The following is a 24399-nucleotide window of genomic DNA, read 5'->3' on the forward strand; positions in this document are numbered from 1 at the left end:
ACAAGAAAATCCATTAACTCTATAAACCTAGAAATCAGTTATTTATCGGGTTTAAAAATCAGTTATTTATCGGGTTTAAAAATCAGTTATTTATGTTCACTCTAGAAACCTGGAATTCAGTTCTTTATGGACTCCAGAAAGTTCAAAATTGTTGCACCTGTATTCAGAATTGAATATAGTTAAAGCAACAGACATTTACCCGCACAAAGCTGACAATGAATGGGATGAAATCAAATAAAGAAGTGGTATGGGGAATTGGGCTGCAGTGATTCATTAAAGTTTGCATCACAATGAAAGAGTCAACAGAAAAACTTAACATAACAACTGCTTATTTGTTGGGTCCCAATATTTGATATACCCTGGTAAATGGAATTCTAGACACCCTTCAACAGATCTCTAATTTTGAACCACAGAATTAGTGCACAGGACAATGTATATATACATGTAGGTAACACACACAACAAATACCAATAGAAAGGGATCTATAACAATGTTGTTGAAAATCTGAACTGATTTTCATTTGTGATCATAAGATAAAAATTTTCCTTATCTATGTGTCTATACATGTATGAACACATTGACACGTTCTCGTGGTGGTGAACGCAGAAGACGTGTCTGAGACCTTCTCCCGTTACGCAGAAGGCAGAAGACTGCAGTGTAGTCAGAATTGGATGAACTCCTTGGTTACTGTACTGACCTGTGGTAGAGAATTGGATGAACTCCTTGGTTGCTGTACTGACCTGTGGTCAGTATTGGATGAACTCCTTGGTTACTGTACTGACCTGTGGTAGCCAGAGAATTGGATGAACTCCTTGGTTACTGTACTGACCTGTGGTATTGGATGAACTTCCTGGTTACTGTACTGACCTGTGGTCAGAATTGGATGAATGGCTTAACCACTGTACTGACCTGATGATTTTTTGCTTCTGTCCTTGTGCTGCTTCTCCAGGATCCTCTCCATTTTCTCGATGACCTTTTCCTGTTTCTTGCAAGCCTCCTCCACCGTTCTCATCTTCTTCAGTTTCTCCTGCAGCTTGGTGACCACCTCTGTGTGCTGCTTGTGGTTCTGGGCAATCTTTATATACCTCTTCTCCTGGTCATTTTTCTGTTATAGAATTCACAATTTAGTGCTGCATACAAAAAGACCTTCCTCTTCCTGTCAGGAAAATTCACATTATATCATCATACATTAATTTTCAAAAGAATTTTGGCCTAACACTTTTCTTTTCAAGTTTTGATACATGTATTCATAGAGTACCAGTAAGCATCTTTGAAAATTATCTTGTTATTTACTAATTACCGTATAGCCAATGTTTTTTGTGGGTTTTTTTGGCAGGTATACAATTTTGGCCGATTTTGGTAATTTCCAAAGATCCACCAAAATAAAAATCACTAAATTTAAGTACATCATTATAACACATATGCATTGTATAAGTAAATGAAAATGAGTTCACGAAGATTTTATTCATCAAAATTAATAGTATACCTTGTAGACCCAAATCTGCAGAATTTGGGTCCCGTCAAAAAAAAAGGTTATACAGTATTATAAATACAGAAATCAACAATCAGGCCCCTAACCAGGGAGCTTGTGTGCAGGGGCAAAAGTACTGAATAGCACTGTCAATTCTAGCATTTCCATGAAATATGACTTACTGGCAATATCAACAAGGTATATACAAGTATATTTTATCACAGGCGTTAAGACTGTTTTGACCTGAAACTCCTCGTAACCATTTATGTATTTTACTAGCAGTTCTGAGTGCAATCCATTATAATTTTATTAAAAGGAGAAATGGATGCTTGATTATGAATATTTATGGATGTTTGATTATGAATATTTATGGATGCTTGATTATGAATATTTATGCAGTTAAGGGTTTTCTATCTGAGTCTGCTTTCTGTAAGATTGGGTCTGGACAGTTCTAGAGATATATATCTGACAGCTTGCTAAATGGCTACAAGACTGAATTGACATTTAACCCTAGTAAGGCATCAAGCTAGACCGGTCTCCTATCTGATATTTAATCAGGGAGATGGCAGACTTGTTTTCGAAGTCAGCTCATAGGTGAAAATTATCTGGAAATGCGAAAATGGAATAAAAAGTGGTGGTTACCCAGAAATACAAAAACATTGAGTAGAAATCCAACTGGCAGCAAAGAACCGCTGCAGCTATGCATGCTTAGAGCTTTGAAAACCCTGGTTATGGACCTGACAATAAACTAAAACTTTCAGTAAGAAAAAAGATGCAAAAAAGCACGTGACAGAAACTATAAGATACCTTGATGAGTTCATTTTGTAGCTTCTGAACTTTGTCCTTGTAAGCCTTGATGTCACCCGAGTTTGATTGTAGTGTTTGTTTAAGTGTGGCTGAAACAAGCAAAAAAGTGCAATTCCCCATTACCAACAAACAAGCTCCACTCCTAAACACCCAAGCGAGCTCATTTCTATCAGCTCAGCTCGAGCGAGCTTACTTTGATTAGTTCATTCTGCAGTCGCTGAACTCTTACTTTGTAGCTTTTGAGATCATTACTGTTTACTACTAGAGTTTGTTTCAAGATGGCTGAAAATAGTAACATCATTAATACAGAAATAAAACCATACAAAGGCAAAACAAATCAATACAGCCTCCCATTCTCAGAGACTCTGTTCGTGCCGATGGACATTAAATTCCACCTGTTGCTTTCCCCACTAACCGAGATGGAAATTTCTTCTGTTTATTGGGTTTTTGATTGCTAGTCACCCCAATAAAAAAATTCAAGATTTTTTTTTTTCATAATTCGTAATAATGAATTTGTAGAGAAGAAAAATGTTCAATCTTTACTGTTACACAAGGGTAGAATATTTTGAATACAAAATGTTGGCACATTTTTTTTATCCAATTTAAAATACGTATTACTCTGATTTCATATATTTTTGTGGGCATCTAAATTCCATAGATTGTTAACAAACAATAGAGTTTCTCTGATACATAACTTTATGGAGAGCCACAGTAACCACATGCATGAATACAGTATACATGACAACCTTTGACCTCTGACACATACCATATCTGGACATGACCTCAGGTTTGGTGAGGTTGTCAAGTTCCGATGATTCAATCATTAGTTTACTAGCATCATTGTAATTAGCCAGATCTCGACGGAGCTGACTGTTATTGGTCTCAAGCTCACGGATCTGTTGGCGCAGAGCCAAGATGTCCTGACCCATGCGTTGAACAGCAGCTCGATAATTCTCCAGTTCCTTCATCTGGTGGTCAAGCACGTTTATTGAAGTCTGGTCAAGATCTGCAGGCTGACGACTGTAATGTTATTCAGATGTATGAACATGAAAAAAATACACGTATCATGAATGGCATTTTATTTAAGGTATTGTTAATGAAATTATTATGATGCATCTCTGTAAGAAATTAACTCAGAGAATGCCAAATTCTTTGGGTCCACCTCTTAAGTTTGTGTCACTAAGAGTGCAAAATTCTCTGATTCCATTTCTTAAATCTGTTTGAGAGATTTTCTAGATACCAACCTGGTTGAGGGTCCCCCTGGCATCTGAGTGGCGGCTGGTGGTCTCTGTGGTGGACGTCCAGACTTATTGTCTGGATCCACAAAGATGTACTGATAGTCCGGCAATATGGACTCCATGGCTTCATAAGGTGGCAGGTCCCCATCTTTAATCGGCTAAAAATCAAACCAGGAGCACAATATACTGGTATGTATATAAAACAAAAATTGCTTATCATTTATTCTGGAAAAAAATTATATCTCATAGTATTCTAAGTAGACTATTGCAGTTCATTTTCAATTTCATTATACATTTATATTATCTTGTAATATTTTGATTTTCTTACAAATCTTTTTGAAAAATGATTACAAGTAATTTTCAAAAATTAATACCAACAATATCCTAACAGTGAGAGTATAGAGGTTATTTTCACTGGCTTTTCATAAAGCTCCATTCTCTGTAAGTTGTCAAAGAATGTCAATGACAGCCCATGTGATATTTATAAAAAGGTCTTTTGAAATACCAGAATTTAAAGGGATCAGCCATTTTTTTGTTAATCATGAAAATAGAATTCCTAGCTGTTAGTTTTCCTACCTCTGCCGTGTAAGGTCTGTAATACATAGTGGCCATAGCTCCAGAAATTTCTGTTTTATCCCAAATCACAGAAAATTTTATAGTCTCCGGCAAACTAACAACAACACTGGCCTAAATCTTACATCTTATAAGTCTATGACACATTTGGCACAGAATTAAAGAAATCCTCTTTGGCATGAATTGAATCCTGTAGAATTAAACACGTACTAAAGAAAAATGGAGGGGGTACCTAAAGGAGCTGTTCTCAGCTTAATTAATGTATACACTACAATACGTCATTCATCTGTTTCACAGGGATGTTCTGATGTCAGTTCAGAAATTAATAGTCAGATAATTTAAAGAACCTTTAAAGGGTTAAATCTGATATCTAGTGATTGCTTTGTTTACATACGGCCTCTTGGTAACCAAGGCAGGTTTACACAGGATCAACAGGTGACGAGATTTTTACACCTGGCTAAACATTTAAAGTTACCTGAACTTAAAAAGAAAGTACAGCCTATTTTTGCAAGATACCTTACAAAAATCAATATCTCTCAACCCAGAGAATTGAAGAAAGGAGTGGAGATGATTATAAAAGGAATATAACCTAGCTGGCTCTACACATGCAAATATATTGCTTTCTCTGGATCTGAATTAATTTAAATCTCATTAATTTATAAAATGTTACCCGTTTATCATTTTTATAAACACTGAACACCATGCACTCAACATGCAGGAGAAATATTAAATTTGTAATAGGAGTATAAGTACATTTGTGATATTTGACATGAAGAGTGTAACACAATTAAAGGGGAATAACTCTGTATGCGATCACTAATTCAGTTAAAAAGCAAAGCAGGGTGAAACATTGTTTGATGGAAACAGGGTTAATCAAATTCAGCTGTTACCTGTAAACCTGACAATGAATAGACTTGGAACAAACAATTAGGCTACAACACAATACAACAAATATTTGATATATAAAATATGATGAAGAAAAAATATCAGCATAAGTTTCTGGATTTATAGATTCAGAAAGGAGGGAGTTTACATCTAGAAAAGAGCAGTTAGAAACTGATAAATCAATAAAAGAGAACCACCTCCCAAAAAGAAGTCTACAAGGGATTATTTTCCCAATAAATTAAATTACTTAATATCACTTGTTTTTCTTTTTTCCATTTTATTTCAAAGTGAAACAATTCAGTAATTCTGGTCTAAAAACGTCAGACTCTATGTAAATATCATTTTCAATGTTATCTATTTCTAAACCACAGAATATAAAAATCTGACAGAGTTATGAAAAACACAGATAGAATTTGAGACACAGAAGATTTTATTGTTTTATAATCAGAAATACTTGTATAGGAGTATAGCTTCTGAAATGTCTTGTGATGTTAGACTTACCAAAACAAATCTGTTGTGCAATGTCAAAAATGATGGAATCAGTATTCAAAGCATAAAAATGCATTTATACATAAAAAGTAAACTCAACAAGCAGTGTGATTTTAATGTGACCAAAAGTGAAAATTGTCTATATCTAATTAAAATTATATTTTTATTCAGTGATTCAGCTATGGGTCAATATTTATTCTAAACAAATGAAATTGACTTCTCTGATGTGTGTCTATTTCTGAATCATTTAAAAAACAAACACTGAGTGTGTTCAATTTAAGATCGCCGTTTTTGTTATTCTCCGTTCTTAGAGTCATGAACAATGAGAACATGTGCGCATGAACATGTTCTTGCTCTTCGACCACACTACCTACAGAGGTGGTGAGTTCTTGCACCTCGAACCCGTTCTCGGGTTGCGTATTCGGCATTCGGGATCAACGGGAATTTGTAATTGTACAAAGAAGCGATCTCGAATGCACGCTTTATAAAAGCTGTTTGTACATATCTTGTCCAATTTACTTCACATCTGTCAAATTCAATCAGAGTCTAATATTTCACCAAAGCATATTCATGAATTTTCAATTATTTATGTAGAAATACTTGTGATTCAAAATTTGAAGTTTAATTTTTACATGATTATTTGTTTGTTTTTTTTACTCTTGCTATGGTTTTATTAAGCATTTTAGAAATTAGATTTAATTATGAAACTGTTGGTATATTGCATAATTTTCATGAAATTTGAAACACAAGAGAATTTCTAGTTTCATTTGAGATATGGAATATACAGGGAAAATTACATTTGTTTATAATAATATACTCATCCATAGCTGTAATAATGTATTGACATGTACTTAAATAATGCTCTCCTCAAATTAGTTTAGCACCATTCTGATTTATCGATGTACAATCCCATGATGTGAAGTGTACATGTATCATACTGCCAAGCCAGGTTTAGCATCACTGTACTGCTGCATGCCTTTAGGGGTCAATTTCTTTAAAAATTGCTTACAGCATGAAATGTTTAAATTTATCTGCAGCAACTCAGAGCAAAAAGATAATTCAATGTGAATGTGTCAATTTCAATTGCGCTGAAGTTAACGATAAAAAGCGTTGAATGTCTTGTTCTAGCAAAACTAACATAAAATTTGGACAGGCAATAACAAAGCACCCTGTGTTGCACTGTAAATAACAATTTATAAAATGTCCATTTTCTTATTTTTAAAAAAATTGAGGACACAAATAAAAAATGACAACATAGGATAAATTGATATTAGGATAATTATACAGATACTCTTGATAATTTGATTAAAAAAGTAAGAATGATAGCCAGATTATACATTCTCGTTGTAGCTATACCTGTACATTTGAAAAATATGTGGTGCTAAACTTGTTTTGAGGAGAATATTATTAAAATCGTAAATTGAAAGTAAATCCCAAATTAATGCTCATTGCGTAAGATTTTATTTTGCCTCGGACTAAAATGTTGGTCGGTTGGTGGATAGAATGTGACGTGACTGACAGTGACATTTCTATCAACGGTCAGTAGTAAAAATATAAAAGCAATATGGCAACTGCCAGCTGAAATTCATTCCAGATTTATAAAAATTATGTAAAGTTTACAAATTTGCATGTATTACAGCTCGAGAGTTTCAGAACACAGTTTTAGAATAAGAGTTGTGTCCCTTTATTCATGATGAAGCTATCTGTTGTTGACAGTCTGATTAAAGTCAAACCTCTCACCTCGCTCTATATATGGACAATCGCTGTGAGGGGGTTTGTCTCTGGTGATAAAGTCCTTGACAATATAAGACAGTCATTTTAAAGTTTGTTACTGTCGACAGAAATATACCAGGCTGATCTAACTCACAGAGGACTCTGCTTGTAGTCGCCTTCCATGGGCTAAATTAACCGGATTCACATTTCTGTAGATGGTCTATAACAAACCTAATGACTGATAAAATCTAACATTTTACTGTAACAGCAATAGTGAATGTACTACAAAACTGTGAGTGTAAGTTTTACTCGACTACTCTCTGTTAAAATAAAAGTGAGTAATTTCATTTCATGTGTGGTGCTTCTCACAAAATTACACAACAATAAATTCCTTCCATATATTGAGGAATCTACAGTACTCTGTTTTACGAGGTTAATACAGCACTTACAGACATGGGTTTCTTGTACTTTTTCTGTAGGTAGTACCCAGGCTGTGCTGGTGGAGAGTCCAGTCTCTCTGTCGGTATGGAGTCCCAGGATGTTGTGTCAGCGAAGTTGACCTTCAGAACCTCTGGTGATTTGTTGTCACTTCTGCCGTCTGCAGTGCGATAGTATCCGGCACTAGGCTCCGGGAACAAATCCAGCGCAGGAAGTAATTCTAGGTTGTCTGCCTTCACCATAGCATTTGGCTCCTGATGGAGACAAGAAATTGTCGGAGGCACTCCAAGAAATCTCTCATTCTTTCTCTCTGTCTCCTTCTCCTCTCTATCACTCTCTCCCTTTGTATCCCTCTTTCTCTCTCTCATTCTCTTTCTATCTCTCTATTTCTCATCTCTCTCTTTCTTTATCTTTTTCTGTCTCTCTCTCTGTCCCTCTCTTTCTCTCTATTTATCTCTCTCCTCTCTCTCTTTTTATGAGTACTTACATTGGTAGTGATCAGCCTCTCTTTCTTAGTGATCAGCTTCTCTTTCTCTCTATCTATTTATCTCCCCCTTCTCTCTCTCTCTCTCTCTGACTTCCATTGGTAGTGATCAACTTCTTTTTCTCTCTATTTCTCTCTCTCTCTCTCTCTCTCTCTCTCTCTCTCTCTCTGAGTATGTACATTGGTAGTGATCAGCCTTTCTCTCTCTCTCTGACTTACATTGGTAGTGATCAGCTTCTTTTTCTCTCTATTTCTGTCTCTCTCTCTCTGAGTATGTACATTGGTAGTGATCAGTTTCTCTTTCTCTCTATTTATTTATCCCCCCTCTCTCTCTCTCTCTGACTTACATTAGTAGTGATCAGCTTCTTTTTCTCTCTATTTCTGTCTCTGTCTCTCTCTGAGTATGTACATTGGTAGTGATCAGCCTTTCTTTCTCTCTCTGACTTACATTGGTAGTGATCAGCTTCTTTTTCTCTCTATTTCTGTATCTGTCTCTCTCTCTCTCTGAGTATGTACATTGGTAGTGATCAGCCTTTCTCTCTCTCTTTCTGACTTACATTGGTAGTAATCAGCTTCTCTTTCTCTCTATCTATTTATCTCTCTCCTCCTTCTCTCTCTCTCTCTGTGTGTGTGTGTCTCTCTCTCTCTCTCTCTCACTTACATTGGTAGTGATCAGCTTCTCTTTCTCTCTATCTATTTATCTCTCCCTCTCTCTCTCTCTGACTTACATTGGTAGTGATCAGCTTCTTTTTCTCTCTATCTATTTATCTCTCCCTTCCCCCCTCTTTCTCTCTGACTTGCATTGGTAGTAATCAGCTTCTCTTTCTATCTTTTAATCTCTCTCTCTCTCTCTCTCTCTCTCTCTCTCTCTCTCTCTCTGACTTACATTGGTAGTAATCAGCTTCTCTTTCTCTCTATCTATTTATCTCTCCCCTCCCCCTCTTTCTCTCTGACTTACATTGGTAGTAATCAGCTTCTCTTTCTATCTATTAATCTCTCCCTCCCTCCCTCTCTCTCTCTCTCTCTCTGACTTATGTTGGTAGTGATCAGCTTCTTTTTCTCTCTATCTATTTATCTCCCCCCCCCTCTCTCTCTGACTTACATTGGTAGTGATCAGCTTCTCTTTCTCTCTATTTATCTCTCCCCCTCTTTCTCTCTGACTTACATTGGTAGTGATCAGCTTCTCTTTCTCTCTATCTATTTATCTCCCCCCCTCTCTCTCTCTGACTTACATTGGTAGTGATCAGCTTCTTTTTCTCTCTATCTATTTATCTCCCCCTCTCTCTCTCTTTGACTTACATTGGTAGTGATCAGCTTTAGAATGAGGCCAACTGTGGGTTCTCTACCATCAATTGTCACAATTTCTGTACCCTGACAAATACAGACAAATTCATCAATCATTCATAATTAAAAAAAGACTAATTAGTGCTGATTTCTGTTGAGTGTTCTTTGTGAGGCCCTCTGTGGATAATGAACAATCTATCCATACCTATTGTCTTCTAAGGTGCTGTTTAAAGTGGATCAACATCCATCGACCCTATCCCTGCCCCCCTCCCTCTTTTCCCACCAACAGTTCATTACAGCCAAGTGCAAAATCCATGGACAAAACATGCAAGATCATGTGATCAAATTGGGATTGGGGTTCTGCATGCATCTCCCCTTTAAATGACACTCTACTCTAGTGTTTGAGAGGGAGGGGCCAAAGTTTTCCCCCCAATAAAATAGATACTAAAGTTACATATGCCACTAACTGTGTCTGATTTTAAATATATGTACATTATTTAGAATGAAGTACGATTTATCTGGTACAGCTCGTAAACTATCATGTACACACTTTCCAACATTTACATCTCTACATGATAGCCATTTCCTCATGAATGCAAAGCAGTTGTAAAAAATGCAAGTTTATACATGTAGTATGTTTATTTGGATGGCTGGGAATTCTACAGAAATTAAAATTAGAATGTAAATATAATAAATAAACAAATACAAGAAGGAGTAATCTGCAATGCTTTACAACAGCATACTTTTCATGAAGTGCTAACATGAAGTATGCTGACTGAAACTCAACTACAAACACACAGAACTCTGTCCTTGAGAAAGAACTGGTGATCTATGCATGCACCTGTAGTAGAGGGAAAAGAAATCAATAAGGGAACTGACATGTTCTGCAATGCTGTTAGAAAAAACAAGATGAAATATCAAGCAACTTTAAAGAAGAATTGAAAACAAATTAACAATGCAAAGAAATTAGCAAGTTAAAAACAAAATCCATGACCTTCCATGCTTTAGCTTAAAATTGTTAAAACATAAATAAGATACAGGGCATAACCAAACTATGTCAAGAGAGAGAGATAGAAAGAGAGAGAAGAGAGAGAGAGAGAGAGAGAGAGAGAGAGAGAGAGAGAGAGAGAGCAATGCATAATACATGCAACATGCATTGTACTAAACATATAACTAATATGAAAACTAAATAAATGGAGAAGGCTTATATAGGCGCTGCCCGCTGCCTAATCTTTATTATGTTATACATAATAAAATACTGTTTAGATTAAAACTAAATTTTGAAGAATTGAAAAGCTACCAAATCTGTAAAATCTGCTATTCAATTTTCATTGAATTCTACGTCTTAGATGGAATAATACATCCTCATAAAATTCTGTAGATCCACAAATAAAATCAGACATCTCTTCTTCACCTGCTTGGTTTACTCACTGGGTCTGAGCACTAGTCATATGACCTGTAAGTCGTGTGTTTGAGTGCCAAATGGGGTTTTCCTTCATGATCTCATCATCTTATTCAAAATCGTAATATTTAGCTACTGAGACAAAATTTAAGATACCCAACACCACAATATCATTACTTACATCTTATATCTTTCATTGATCATGATTTTGATAGGTGTGTTATTCCTTCTTAGGAAAAAAATAGCTGTATGGTCTAGTCTATAAGACAATGGGAGAACTAGGTGTACTGTTAACAGACTTCTCTAGTCTATAAGACAATGGGAGAACTAGGTGTATCGTTAACAGACTTCTCTAGTCTATAAGACAATGGGAGAACTAGGTGTATTGATAACAGACTTCTCTAGTCTATAAGACAATGGGAGAACTAGGTGTATCATTAACAGACTTCTCTAGTCTATAAAACAATGGGAGAACTAGGTGTATCGTTAACAGACTTCTCTAGTCTATAAAACAATGGGAGAACTAGGTGTATCATTAACAGACTTCTCTAGTCTATAAGACAATGGGAGAACTAGGTGTATCGTTAACAGACTTCTCTAGTCTATAAGACAATGGGAGAACTAGGTGTATCGTTAACAGACTTCTCTAGTCTATAAGACAATGGGAGAACTAGGTGTATCGTTAACAGACTTCTCTAGTCTATAAGACAATGGGAGAACTAGGTGTATCGTTAACAGACTTCTCTAGTCTATAAGACAATGGGAGAATAACGGACTTTGTCTAATCTATAAGACAACAGAAGAACTAGGCGTATCATTAATGGACTTGGTTTATAGGTTCTGTGTGCAGTTTGTCAGTTAAATGTTTGGGTATTGATTCTGTGTGCAGTTTGACTGTAATTGGTCTATAGTCTATTGATTCTGTGTGCAGTTTGACTGTAATTGGTCTAGTCTATTGATTCTGTGTGCAGTTTGACTGTGATTGGTCTAGTCTATTGATTCTGTGTGCAGTTTGACTGTGATTGGTCTAGTCTATTGATTCTGTGTGCAGTTTGACTGTGATTGGTCTAGTCTATTGATTCTGTGTGCAGTTTGACTGTAATTGGTCTAGTCTATTGATTCTGTGTACAGTTTGACTGTAATTGGTCTAGTCTATTGATTCTGTGTGCAGTTTGACTGTGATTGGTCTAGTCTATTGATTCTGTGTACAGTTTGACTGTAATTAGTCTAGTCTATTGATTCTGTGTGCAGTTTGACTGTAATTGGTCTAGTCTATTGATTCTGTGTGCAGTTTGACTGTAAGTCTATTGATTCTGTGTGCAGTTTGACTGTAATTGGTCTAGTCTATTGATTCTGTGTGCAGTTTGACTGTAATTGGTCTAGTCTATTGATTCTGTGTGCAGTTTGACTGTGATTGGTCTAGTCTATTGATTCTGTGTGCAGTTTGACTGTAATTGTTCTAGTCTATTGATTCTGTGTGCAGTTTGACTGTAATTGGTCTAGTCTATTGATTCTGTGTGCAGTTTGACTGTGATTGGTCTAGTCTATTGATTCTGTGTGCAGTTTGACTGTGATTGGTCTAGTCTATTGATTCTGTGTGCAGTTTGACTGTAATTGTTCTAGTCTATTGATTCTGTGTGCAGTTTGACTGTAATTGGTCTAGTCTATTGATTCTGTGTGCAGTTTGACTGTGATTGGTCTAGTCTATTGATTCTGTGTGCAGTTTGACTGTAATTGGTCTAGTCTATTGATTCTGTGTGCAGTTTGACTGTGATTGGTCTAGTCTATTGATTCTGTGTGCAGTTTGACTGTAATTGGTCTAGTCTATTGATTCTGTGTGCAGTTTGACTGTGATTGGTCTAGTCTATTGATTCTGTGTGCAGTTTGACTGTAATTGGTCTAGTCTATTGATTCTGTGTGCAGTTTGACTGTAATTGGTCTAGTCTATTGATTCTGTGTGCAGTTTGACTGTAATTGTTCTAGTCTATTGATTCTGTGTGCAGTTTGACTGTAATTGTTCTAGTCTATTGATTCTGTGTGCAGTTTGACTGTAATTGTTCTAGTCTATTGATTCTGTGTGCAGTTTGACTGTAATTGTTCTAGTCTATTGATTCTGTGTGCAGTTTGACTGTCAGTTACATAATTGATTACAGGAAGTTTATTTCTCATGCATTTGTGTCATTTATACTTACTCTGGGGTAGTCCTTAAAAACCTTCAATCAAAATACACTCACATAAATTCCGACTTCCACTAAATAAGTTCAGTAGAAAACATTTGAGAACACTGATGATTTTAACAAACCAGTAAAATTCAGTGATTTTGAAAGGAAATTCTGAAATTAAGAAGATATATCATTTATTGTTACACAAAAAAAATATTATTCACAAATATCTGATTAACAATCCATACAAAGGAAATTCTGAAATTAAGGATATCATTCACTGTTTTATAAAATAAATCTTCTTCACAATTTAGGAAAGACCATGCAGGGATCTAAAATGGGACCACTGAATCTCTGGTTAAAAGAAAACCGGACTCTCTCTGGAATCTAGCCTTGGATCCCTGAATCTCTGGTTAAAAGAAAACTGGACTCTCTCTGGAACCTAGCTTTGGATCCCTGAATCTCTGGTCAAAAGAAAACCGGACTCTCTCTGGAATCTAGCCTTGGATCCCTGAATCTCTGGTTAAAAGAAAACTGGACTCATCTCCACCAGGTATTTACATCAGTGAGCTCATGAGGAAGGACATGGCACCGAATGTAATGGAAAAAGAAAGAAATACAACAGACTAGACAGGATTTCATACCCAAGACCATGAATCTATGGTCAAGTGTCTGACCACTGGGTTATCTGGTCAAGGGTGATCAAACTGGTCTCATTTCTACATTCATAATGCCTGAGTTAATTGTTCTACATCAAGCCTCTGTATGCCAGATTGTGCACTATGTCAAGTAATATTTAGTAAATAAAAGTCAAATTAAATTCTATGGTACTTGAATTATGTTAATCAGTGATAACAGAACAGAAAGCCAATTTAGATTTAACAATGAATATCTCTAAATCTATCATTAAAATTGTTTATGGAATTTTAATTAATACAATAATCCAATGAAAATTCTGAGTAACTGCTTCTTTTTGCTCATTGTCTGATATGAGGAAGGTATTTAATAAATATATGATAGATAGATATCTAATAAATAGTAGTGATTCTAACCTGTACAGGTAAGTTGTCTACTCTCAAGCCTTTAATTGCATTCTCCTTAATCAGCTCCTTGTACAAATCTTTGTCAAGCTGTAAAGCCGAAAATCCCATTGGACTTTTCATCCTCCAAAACTCGTCTGTCATCGCTGGAAAGGCAAAAATTAATTTTAGAAACTAGGAAGAATTGTTTTAGCACACTAAAACTGATGTCTCCCCTTCCATTTTCCATAGTTTTTTAAAACATTTTTTAGGGATCATCTTGAAAGTGAAAAATTAAGACTTAGTATGGTACATGACATTCGCTGTATGTATTATGTGCTTCAAACAAGGAACTGTGAGTATTGTGAACATATGATAGTACAGTGTAAATTAAACTTAACAACATACCAAATATTAAAGGCCTATGTCAAAAGACAAAAAAGTTATGGTCTGGACAAAAGAAAATACTCAAAAAATTCTATTATTTGACCTTTACATAAAGGGTCAAGGTCAAAGGTCAGCAAAAATGGCACATGACACACTATCTTATCATGGTATACCTACACACCAAATATCAAAGGCATATGTCAAAATGCAAAAAAATTATGGTCTGGACAACAAAAATGCCCCAAAAAATTATAATATTTGATTGTTACATAAAATGTCATGGTCAAAGATAATAAAAAATGATATGCTACACAGTCTTATCATGGTATACCAACATACTAAATATCAGAGGCCTATTCCAAAAAATTGTATTATTTGACCTTTACATAAAAGGTCAAGGTCATCAAAAATAGCATGTGGCACACTGTCTTAACATGGTATACCCACATACCAAATATCAAAGGCCTCTGTCAATAAAAAAAAAAGTTACGGTCTGGACAACAAAAATGCCCAAAAAATTCTATTATTTGACTGTTACATAAAAGGTCAAAGGTCATCAAAACGGTACATGACACACTGACTTATCATGGTATACCCTCATACGAAATATCAAAATCCTATGTCAAAAGACAAAAAAGTTATGGTTTGGACAAAAAACATGGCCCAAAAATTCTATTAATTAATCTTTACATAAAAGGTCAAGGTCAAAGGTCATCAAAATGGTATGCGACACACTGCCTTATCATGGTATACCCACGTACCAAATATCAAAGGCCTATATCAAAAGACAAAAAAGTTATGGCCCATACAAAATTTGTATGAGAAGCGAAAGAAGAAAAATTCACACTTAAACAATATGTCCCCCTTCTGGGGAGGGGAGACATAATTATGGAGACAATCTATGCACTGTGACTACTTTCATATTGGAATGCATGTAATCCTCATAAGGAGTCTGGCATCCAATGGGCATTGATCCATTCACCTGACCTTGGATTTTGATCCATTCACCTGACCTTGGGTCAAGGCCATAATTAAATTTCAAGAATCAGCTTTTTCCCCAATGTCCTGTGTTATATTCAGATATGCACAGTCCTTTTAAAAAAAAAATGTATTTGTGGGATGCACTAGATATATGACCTTGACCATGAACCCTGCTGACCTGTGTCCTGATAGTAGTACTCGATGACCAGTGCTGCTGATGGTGTGAACAGTGTGGCCTTGTCCCTCTCATCACAAAACAGGTAGGGGTGGTTCCACTCTGGCTGTACATCAGGCTTACCAGGCAGGCTTATCTGTTATAAACAGGACAAAAATATTAACATGTCAACCCTATAATATATTTCACAACACAAAATCCTGTAGGGATGCAGACCTTTTTATTTCGAGAGAGAAAGAGTTTTCAAAAGATTAGATTCCAACTGTTCCACCGGGTATCAAGTATCTTGATCATCACCATTTTTGTAAAATATAAAGTTTTGTGTTTCATAAAAGAGTTTTGAATAGGATATTGCAAACAACACTCAATGATTTCTCAGAACATCTTGCCCCATAAATATAGTTCTTTAACCAAATGAAAAGGGTATTTTGTATTCCTGTTGATTTAATTCTCATAGAGAGTCTGTGAGTATTATACTGTACTTTTACCTGAGGATAGCCGTGCTTAGTTCTCATCTATAGAGAGTATGTGAGTATTGTATTGTACTTACTGAAAGTCTGAGAGTAATGGATTGCACTGTACTTACCTGAGGATAACCATGCTTAGTTCCTGGGGGGACGCTGAAGGAGGCTGGGTGGGGTGAAGGAAAAGATACACTGGCCATGCTCACCCCAGCAGCTCGGGGGTGGGAGATCAAGTAGTTACTCCTGATGATTAAACAGAGGTGGGTGTTTTATCAGTAATGCACAACCTAGCTGATACTATTATTCACTATTGCTTATAGTAATGCACAATCTAGCTGATACTATTATTCACTATTGCTTATAGTACAGTCAACTCTCGATAAACCGCCACCTTTTGTTCTTATGAAATTATGGCATTATAACGAATTTGGCGATGAATTGAATTACTGCCATCTTGAAGAAATAGAGTTACCGTTCTCTTATATGTAAGAGTTATCTTTCCTCTATTTACAATACTTATGTAAGTGAGCGATCGGGTAACATTCGGTAGAACAATCCTGTCTCGTCTATGTTATAAATATCTTTCAAATCATAATTTTTCATTACTTCTATTGCCTCTTTCCGGCCATCAATAATCAAACTCGCATCAATTCCGGCACTTTCACCGCTTATAATTCTGGAAGAAATTCCATGACGTTGTTTGAAACGAGTTAGCCACCCTTCAGAATATTTGAAATTGGATATTCCTAGCTCTGCACCATACTGTTTTCCCTTTTCAATTATCATATCCCTGGTAACAGGAATGTTTTTTGTCCTGACTTGCGTAAAACACATAAACAACGCCAGACAAAGGTCAGTATTAAGTGCGCTGCGGTGCCGTTTCCTGGCAGGCCAGCCTTCAGAGATTGGGTCAGGGTCGGCAAGAATTGCATCCTTTGCTACTAAGATGTCGCCCACTGTCCTTCTTTTTATAGACTTTTCCCATAAAACAGAAAAATGAATTGCAATATCCTGATGGGTACATTTTGGATGATGTCCTTGGTACATAATGATTTGCTTTTTCTCATCAAAATTTAACAGGATCCTCTTTCGGGGCGAAGCCATAGCTAAATTGAAATGTGTTTTTATGATGTATAAACAACTTGACTACAGTTCATCTTGAGTAATTTTCTTGTTTATCAAATACAGCAATTACTGGAATCCTTCTGTCCAGGTGTACGCCGGAGATTGATAATGACAAATTTACTGCTTCACTGACCACGTGCACCCATGGCGGTTTATCGAGATAATTAACACGTTGAAATAGACTTTTGTAATGAAAACACTGTGGCAAATGGTGATAGTGAATTTGGCGTTTTAACGAGAGTTTTAAGTAACAGGAAAAGTGTTCCTAGAAAAATGCGGCGTTATAACGAAAATGGTGATGAATTGAGTGGCGATAATTCGAGAGTTACATGTACACAAATACTTTTGATGCTATCTCCAACATGTAAAGTGTTTAGGAATATTAATTGTAGATGAGTATAGTAAAACACACATATAGCGGGTTTTTTTATTCGTTATAAATGTAATTCATTATATCCAATGAGTTCATAACATGTTTAAAAACTACAGGGATTTACTGTAAGTGTGAATTCATTATAAGCATGTTCTCTATATATGTGTTTTACTGTATATCAGTGTACATTATGTTAAGCTATGGTGAATGAGAGAACTGAAGAAAAGACTTGCTTGTAATTGTAGAAATCAGGAACTATTCTTGCTACAGCAATAAGTGGACCCATGGAGGTCTGTAACGGCTTCTGTACAGCTTGAAGTAAAACCTACAAGGTCAAGGACACAGGAATGATTCAAATGGAACTATAAAAACTACAATGAGATCAACATTTGGAAGTAGCAGGCTTTATGTACCTCTAGTCCCAGATAGTTTGGTGATGATGCGTCTTTAGGAAGCTGGGGCAGTTTTCGGGTTATTGTAGCAAACACCCGCACTCCGTTCAGAACTCCCCTCTTTGGCTAATAACACATAAAGACAACACATAAAATAACACATAAAGATGACACATAAAATAACACATAAAGACAACACATAAAATAACACATAAAGACAACACACAAAATAACACATAAAGACCACACATAGAATAACACATAAAATAACACATAGAATAACACATAAAGACGACACATAAAATAACACATAAAGACAACACATAGAATAACACATAAAATAACACATAAAATAACACATAAAGACGACACATAAAATAACACATAAAATAACACATAAAGACGACACATAAAATAACACATAAAATAACACATAAAGACAACACATAAAATAACACATAAAGACGACACATAAAGACAACACATAAAATAACACGTAAAGACGACACATAGAATAACACATAAAGACAACACATAAAATAACACATAAAGACAACACATAAAATAACACATAAAGACAACACATAAAATAACACATAAAGACAACACATAAAATAACACATAAAATAACACATAAAGACAACACACAAAATAACACATAAAATAACACATAAAGACAACACATAAAATAACACATAAAGACGACACATAAAGACAACACATAAAATAACACATAAAGACAACACATAAAATAACACATAAAGACAACACATAAAATAACACATAAAATAACACATAAAGACGACACATAAAATAACACATAAAATAACACATAAAATAACATATAAAGACAACACATAAAATAACACATAAACCACAAATAACATGATCGTTGACACTGACGTTTAATCATGAGGCTTTCATATTGTAGAAACTGATACCAGGATAGTTCAACTATTGCATTTTCACAAACTTGGTGCTGGATTCCTGGAGTGCAGTACTGTGTTAGTGTTACAATAATAATAATATCCATTATTTATACAGAATTGCACAACACTCTGGCTAGTGGATGGATCCTTTATCTTGATTGGTAGAGAACTGGACTGTTTTGTCAGAAGTCCACAGTTTGATCCCAAACAGAGACAAATACTAACTCTGTTACACTTGTTGCCAAAATATCTAATACTACCAAAATACTAAGTTCAATACAATCTTGAAATGTCTATAGATTATGATATATTTATAAGTGTAATGATACATTCCGGAGCAGTGAGTTCTCTTCTTCTACCTTTGCTATGTTCCTCCCTTTGTCTTCCTCCCGGAGCACATTTTAGAAAAGCAAGAGTTACCCACCTTGACAAGTTCCAGATGGTACTGGTGGAATGGCTGTAGTGAATTGACCGGGATCTGGTAGTCCACCAGTTCCTGTTTAGAGGCTGCATCTGCCACCGACAGCACAAGGACTGCAGAAACAATTCACAGGTAGTATGTTTTAACAGGCGCAGCAGTTCTTATAAGACCGAAGTTACAATGATCCCAAATATAAATAACAAATGAATCTCACATATGTCAGTAATATAAGTCATTTATAATACATGTTGCCATCAGATAAATTGTATAATTTTCAGTATTTTATATATTTATAGATGAAACTAGTAGATTCAATTAGCTATTATTGTCATATTGCCTATTTTTTTCACATTATACTATTTGTTAATTCAAAATCCATGATATTAATTTGCAAGACACTTTGGTATATCATTAGGAGAGGGACTAGTAATGATGTTAGAACATGTTCCCAATCCTTTTGATTTGATTATTAAAATATGTTCAAAACAAAACAAGTATTTTTAAAATCAATAACATCATGAAAATAAACAATGGACCAGAGTGTGACATATTATTGGAGAATAGCCAGCTCAGTTAGAAGAGAACCTGGCCATAAATTCAGGGGTCATTGGTTCAAATCCTGCCCTGTCCCTGGGACTGACTCTTAAAAATTCAATACTTGTATGGGTAAGAGTCTAGTTGTCTACAGAAGCAAAGACATTCAAGTAAGAAGCATGCAGAGGTTAGACTGGTTTGATGGCCGGTGAAAATATAGCTCTGCTGGTAGCAGAGAAGGACGTTCGGGGTCCCAGGTTCAATTCCAGTCTGCTCCATCACAATATTCTTCCTTCCCAATAAAAGAAAGGAAGAAATATATAAGTGTAACAGGAAAGGGAGAAAATGCAACGGACCAGACCGGGATTCGAACCCGGGCCCCCTGAATCTCTAGTCAGGTGCTCTACCAACTGAGCTAACTGGCCACCTGTGATCGAACCCGGCCGACCGCTACATTCCTCCCTCCTTAAATGTCTTAATTTTCACCTGTCAGTTCCAGGGGCTGGTCACGGTACCAAATGTAACAGGAAAGGGAGAAAATGCAACGGACCAGACCGGGATTCGAACCCGGGCCCCCTGAATCTCTAGTCAGGTGCTCTACCAACTGAGCTAACTGGCCACCTGTGATCGAACCCGGCCGACCGCTACATTCCTCCCTCCTTAAATGTCTTAATTTTCACCTGTCAGTTCCAGGGGCTGGTCACGGTACCAAATGTAACAGGAAAGGGAGAAAATGCAACGGACCAGACCAGGATTCGAACCCGGGCCCCCTGAATCTCTAGTCAGGTGCTCTACCAACTGAGCTAACTGGCCACCTGTGATCGAACCCGGTCGACCGCTACATAAGTAAAGAGTTAATTGTTTAAAAGAGATAAAAACTCTCCACATGAACTAACATTAAAAAAAAAACAACCATCAATCATTAAAACTAATAACACGAAAATGATGATCTTTCAGGAAGTGTCTAGTGCGTGCCAGCCTTTCAATAGATGTCATAAAGGCTGAGTCAGTCTTCAATGAACTAAACTCACTTAACAACACAATTAAAATGATGCAAGGTAAATTCAGACAAAGTGATATTTACATAACTTTGGAATGTACATGAATTACTGCAGTCAGTGCAAAAGTAGTTGATCTGGACAACTTGAGTCGATCGACAAAATAGAGGATCTAACAGTCTTATAATGTCTGTTGGATAGAACCGTACAATCACACGTCAGGGGAAACATTGCCATTTTATCTTTAAATGAATTAAAGTGCACATAATGCCACAGGGGTCCTTCAATAATCCCTAAGGATAAAACCACGAATTTGTATATTTCATTCTGTAGACAATGACACAGCACAGCGGTAAATATCTATATAAACTTCCCTGATGACTTCAGGATTGAACTGCAAAACAATGACAAACAAAGGGATTTCATAAGTTTTGCTGATGTGTTGATGTACGACTAGTGTATGCCTGGAGATAGGGGTATGTTAGCAGTATGTTAGACCCCATGATATAAAGCATATCTACGGTGTTGTAATCCAGAAGTTAAATATTAAATCGTTAAGTCTTTTGTTGTTGGAAATTTTATGTTTTCTAGGCACAGAAATGTACATTTCACAATTAGGAAGACACATGCTGAGATCTTACCCACGAGTACATAATCAACAGGAAGGAAGAAAATGCAAACAGGATTCAAACCTAGATACTCTGAACATAGGTATCTGTTTAAACCTAAGTATCTGTCTAAATCTGTTTATCTGTCTAAACCTAGTTATCTGTCTAAACCTAGTTATCTGTCTAAACCTATACGTATCTGTATAAACCTAGTTATCTGTCTAAACCTAGGTATCTGTCTAAACCTAGTTATCTGTCTAAACCTAGTTATCTGTCTAAACCTAGGTATCTGTCTAAACCTAGTTATCTGTATAAACCTAGTTATCTGTCTAAACCTAGGTATCTGTCTAAACCTAGTTATCTGTATAAACCTAGGTATATGTATAAACCTAGTTATCTGTCTAAACCTAGGTATCTGTATAAACCTAGTTATCTGTCTAAACCTAGGTATCTGTCTAAACCTAGTTATCTGTATAAACCTAGTTATCTGTCTAAACCTAGTTATCTGTATAAACCTAGTTATCTGTCTAAACCTAGGTATCTGTATAAACCTAGTTATCTGTCTAAACCTAGGTATCTGTATAAACCTAGTTATCTGTCTAAACCTAGTTATCTGTCTAAACCTAGGTATCTGTATAAACCTAGTTATCTGTCTAAATCTGTTTATCTGTATAAACCTAGTTATCTGTCTAAACCTAGTTATCTGTCTAAACCTAGTTATCTGTATAAACCTAGTTATCTGTCTAAACCTAGTTATCTGTATAAACCTAGTTATCTGTCTTAACCTATAGCTATCTGTCTAAACCTAGGTATCTGTATAAACCTAGGTATCTGTCTAAACCTAGGTATCTGTCTAAACCTAGTTATCTGTTCACTGATGATTGAACCTGGCTATATATACTGATGTCCCTATGATACATGCAGCCAATCCTACTGTAGTACCTCAGGGTAAATTGTAACCCATCTCCATTATTGGATGTCATCCCCCTCCCCCAGGTATACTAAAGTTGTCTCTATTATTAAATTTCATTCCCCTCCCCCCGGTTTACTAAAGTTATCTCTATTATTACATTTCATTCCCCTCCACCCAGGTTTACTAAAGTTACATTTTCCCTCAAGTTACCTCATTATTAGATTTTCCCTGGGAAACTTAGTCACCCCATTATTACATTTCCCTTGGGGAACTTAGTCATCCTATCATTACATTTCCCCTGGAACACTTACAGCCATCTCTAGCTTCAGAGGAGTCCATGGTAGTTGTTATCATTTCCTCCCATGATGGGGAGCTTGTCGGCCGCAGGGAAGCATGGGTCACAGCTCCCGTCTGGTCTTCATCCGATTTCTTCTTCCTACACATAAAAATCATTTCAATTTTACCCTCGAAAGCTTTTTATTGATTCATGCATCATAGTCAGTAAAACTCTCTTAATCAAAGTCACTGAGACCATAAAAGAGATGTACATAAAACTGATATTTTGATACACTTACACAATGACAAAAGCCTGAGGTGTTGTTCCGTCGTCGGTGTTGGGGAGACTGGAAGCTCCGTGGAGGAGGACATCGATCTGTTCCTGACCGAACCCTGACACGTGTCGGTACGAGGGCTGGATCTTGTACGTCTGTCTATCTTTGTCCTTCAATGGATCCTCCATTACCTACATAAACCAATAAATCTAAATTCTTATTACACTTTCAATTTTACAAAATTAGTTCTCCTCTGACATCGCTGACCACCAGTCATCCTGCATATCATAACAAATATTGCAGTCATGCCACCATTTTCAAATTTTCAACATTCTTATCCATAATCCCATAAATCGATCACTATCATTAAAAGATTCCCAGAAAACAGTTACTTTCTTAATTATGTAAACTGATAATTTATAACCACTAAACAAAATTCAATATTCTAATGATTTTTAATTTTTTTTTTACATTAAATTATGCCCCTTACCATTTTACCATCAGAGAGAGGAGGGAAGGGTGGCGAGGCAGGCTGCAGAATGGAGACATTGTCCCCTCCCCATGAGCTCGTGGGGGAGGGAGGGGCTTTTGGTCTGGGTGGAGGAGTCTGTCTCTTTACAGTTTTCTTAGGTGGTGTTTTTAGTGGCGACTTTGGTTTTGGGACAACCACTTCTCTCAATGCATAAACACTGCGAATCCTCCCACAATGCATCTGTACACTGTCAGTGCTGACTGTCCTCAAGAGGGACAGGACATCTGTGAAATTGTAGAAATCTTCCCCTGGTTCCACATTAGCTTTAATCCTCGGGGCATTCGACCTCGGGTAGATCGCAAATTTACCCTCCCCGACCTTCTTGCCCATGCCACCATTACTCGGTAGATTGAAAGCCTCCACCAGCAAATACAGGTCATGATTCTTGTCATTCTTACAAAATCCTATTCAGAAAAAATGTCATATTGGTTTGTTAATGTTTACGAAGTGCATTTTCAGAAAAATGATGTTATATCTCTTTGTTTTTAATATCTTAATGCATGTAATAATAAATTTTGATATATGACATAATCTATTACACCTGTTGGTAAATTCTGCCCTTTTGATCTTGATACACTTGAATTTAATATCCATTTTCTTTTATATGATTGTACATTTATGAAATAACTTTGAACTGAATCCCATTTCATCCTAAAGTTGTTTCAAGATAGGTTCAATGCTGACAGTACACCTACTGATGAGCCAATCAATAAGAAGGACCACTCACCGACTGGGAGCCTGAACGTAAACTGCTTGTCCTGAAATCGACATAGGACTGCAGACTCCGGCTGTGTCACCACGTCAGTTTCCACTTCATTCTCGTACCTGTAAGGAGCCTTTGGTCCTTTACGGATCTGTATTCCACTGTAGTCTTTAGTGTGAAGGCTCTGGATAGACAGTCGTATGAAATATCGCCCCTCGTGGTTAAACTGGCCATCCTGAATGTTCACATCAAACTCAAGAGCCTTGTCATCCACCTTAGGAAGGTGGGATGTTAAGGATTCCATTCTTAACTGTCGACTACAAAGAAATATAACGATATATTAAGGAA

General features: G+C 36.2%; 1 protein-coding gene and 1 long non-coding RNA gene across 10 annotated transcripts in view; one reads left to right on the top strand and one right to left on the bottom strand.

Annotated features, from left to right (window-relative positions):
* Nucleotides 1-24399, bottom strand: part of LOC125668356 (coiled-coil domain-containing protein 33-like) — a 28426-nt gene that overhangs the window by 2118 nt on the left and 1909 nt on the right. For 4 of the 9 annotated variants that reach the window (XM_048902359.2, XM_056163667.1, XM_048902363.2 and 1 more), the window contains exons 2-19: nucleotides 24076-24368; nucleotides 23307-23752; nucleotides 22841-23007; nucleotides 22577-22701; nucleotides 19216-19325; nucleotides 17884-17988; nucleotides 17704-17795; nucleotides 16095-16215; nucleotides 15512-15644; nucleotides 13999-14132; nucleotides 12977-12997; nucleotides 9398-9469; nucleotides 7626-7868; nucleotides 4980-5021; nucleotides 3523-3674; nucleotides 3045-3298; nucleotides 2279-2367; nucleotides 910-1105 (exon numbers count right to left, since the gene is read on the bottom strand). In XM_048902359.2, the coding sequence (XP_048758316.2) occupies nucleotides 910-1105; nucleotides 2279-2367; nucleotides 3045-3298; nucleotides 3523-3674; nucleotides 4980-5021; nucleotides 7626-7868; nucleotides 9398-9469; nucleotides 12977-12997; nucleotides 13999-14132; nucleotides 15512-15644; nucleotides 16095-16215; nucleotides 17704-17795; nucleotides 17884-17988; nucleotides 19216-19325; nucleotides 22577-22701; nucleotides 22841-23007; nucleotides 23307-23752; nucleotides 24076-24355 (2782 nt within the window). In that variant the 5' untranslated portion in view covers nucleotides 24356-24368. Of the gene's footprint in view, nucleotides 1-22; nucleotides 783-829; nucleotides 1106-2278; nucleotides 2368-2471; nucleotides 2561-3044; nucleotides 3299-3522; nucleotides 3675-4979; nucleotides 5022-7625; nucleotides 7869-9397; nucleotides 9470-12976; nucleotides 12998-13998; nucleotides 14133-15511; nucleotides 15645-16094; nucleotides 16216-17703; nucleotides 17796-17883; nucleotides 17989-19215; nucleotides 19326-22576; nucleotides 22702-22840; nucleotides 23008-23306; nucleotides 23753-24075; nucleotides 24369-24399 lie in introns of those variants that run through there. The other 5 variants (XR_008802615.1, XM_056163668.1, XM_056163669.1 and 2 more) reach the window with 5 other exon arrangements.
* LOC125668361 (uncharacterized) lies at nucleotides 20463-24136 on the top strand. Its single transcript, XR_008802616.1, has 4 exons — nucleotides 20463-20592; nucleotides 20704-20804; nucleotides 21336-21455; nucleotides 24016-24136. It is a non-coding gene; the product is annotated as an uncharacterized LOC125668361 (long non-coding RNA).

Source organism: Ostrea edulis, chromosome 4 (genome assembly GCF_947568905.1).
Source record: "Ostrea edulis chromosome 4, xbOstEdul1.1, whole genome shotgun sequence".
Classification (NCBI taxonomy): domain Eukaryota; kingdom Metazoa; phylum Mollusca; class Bivalvia; order Ostreida; family Ostreidae; genus Ostrea; species Ostrea edulis.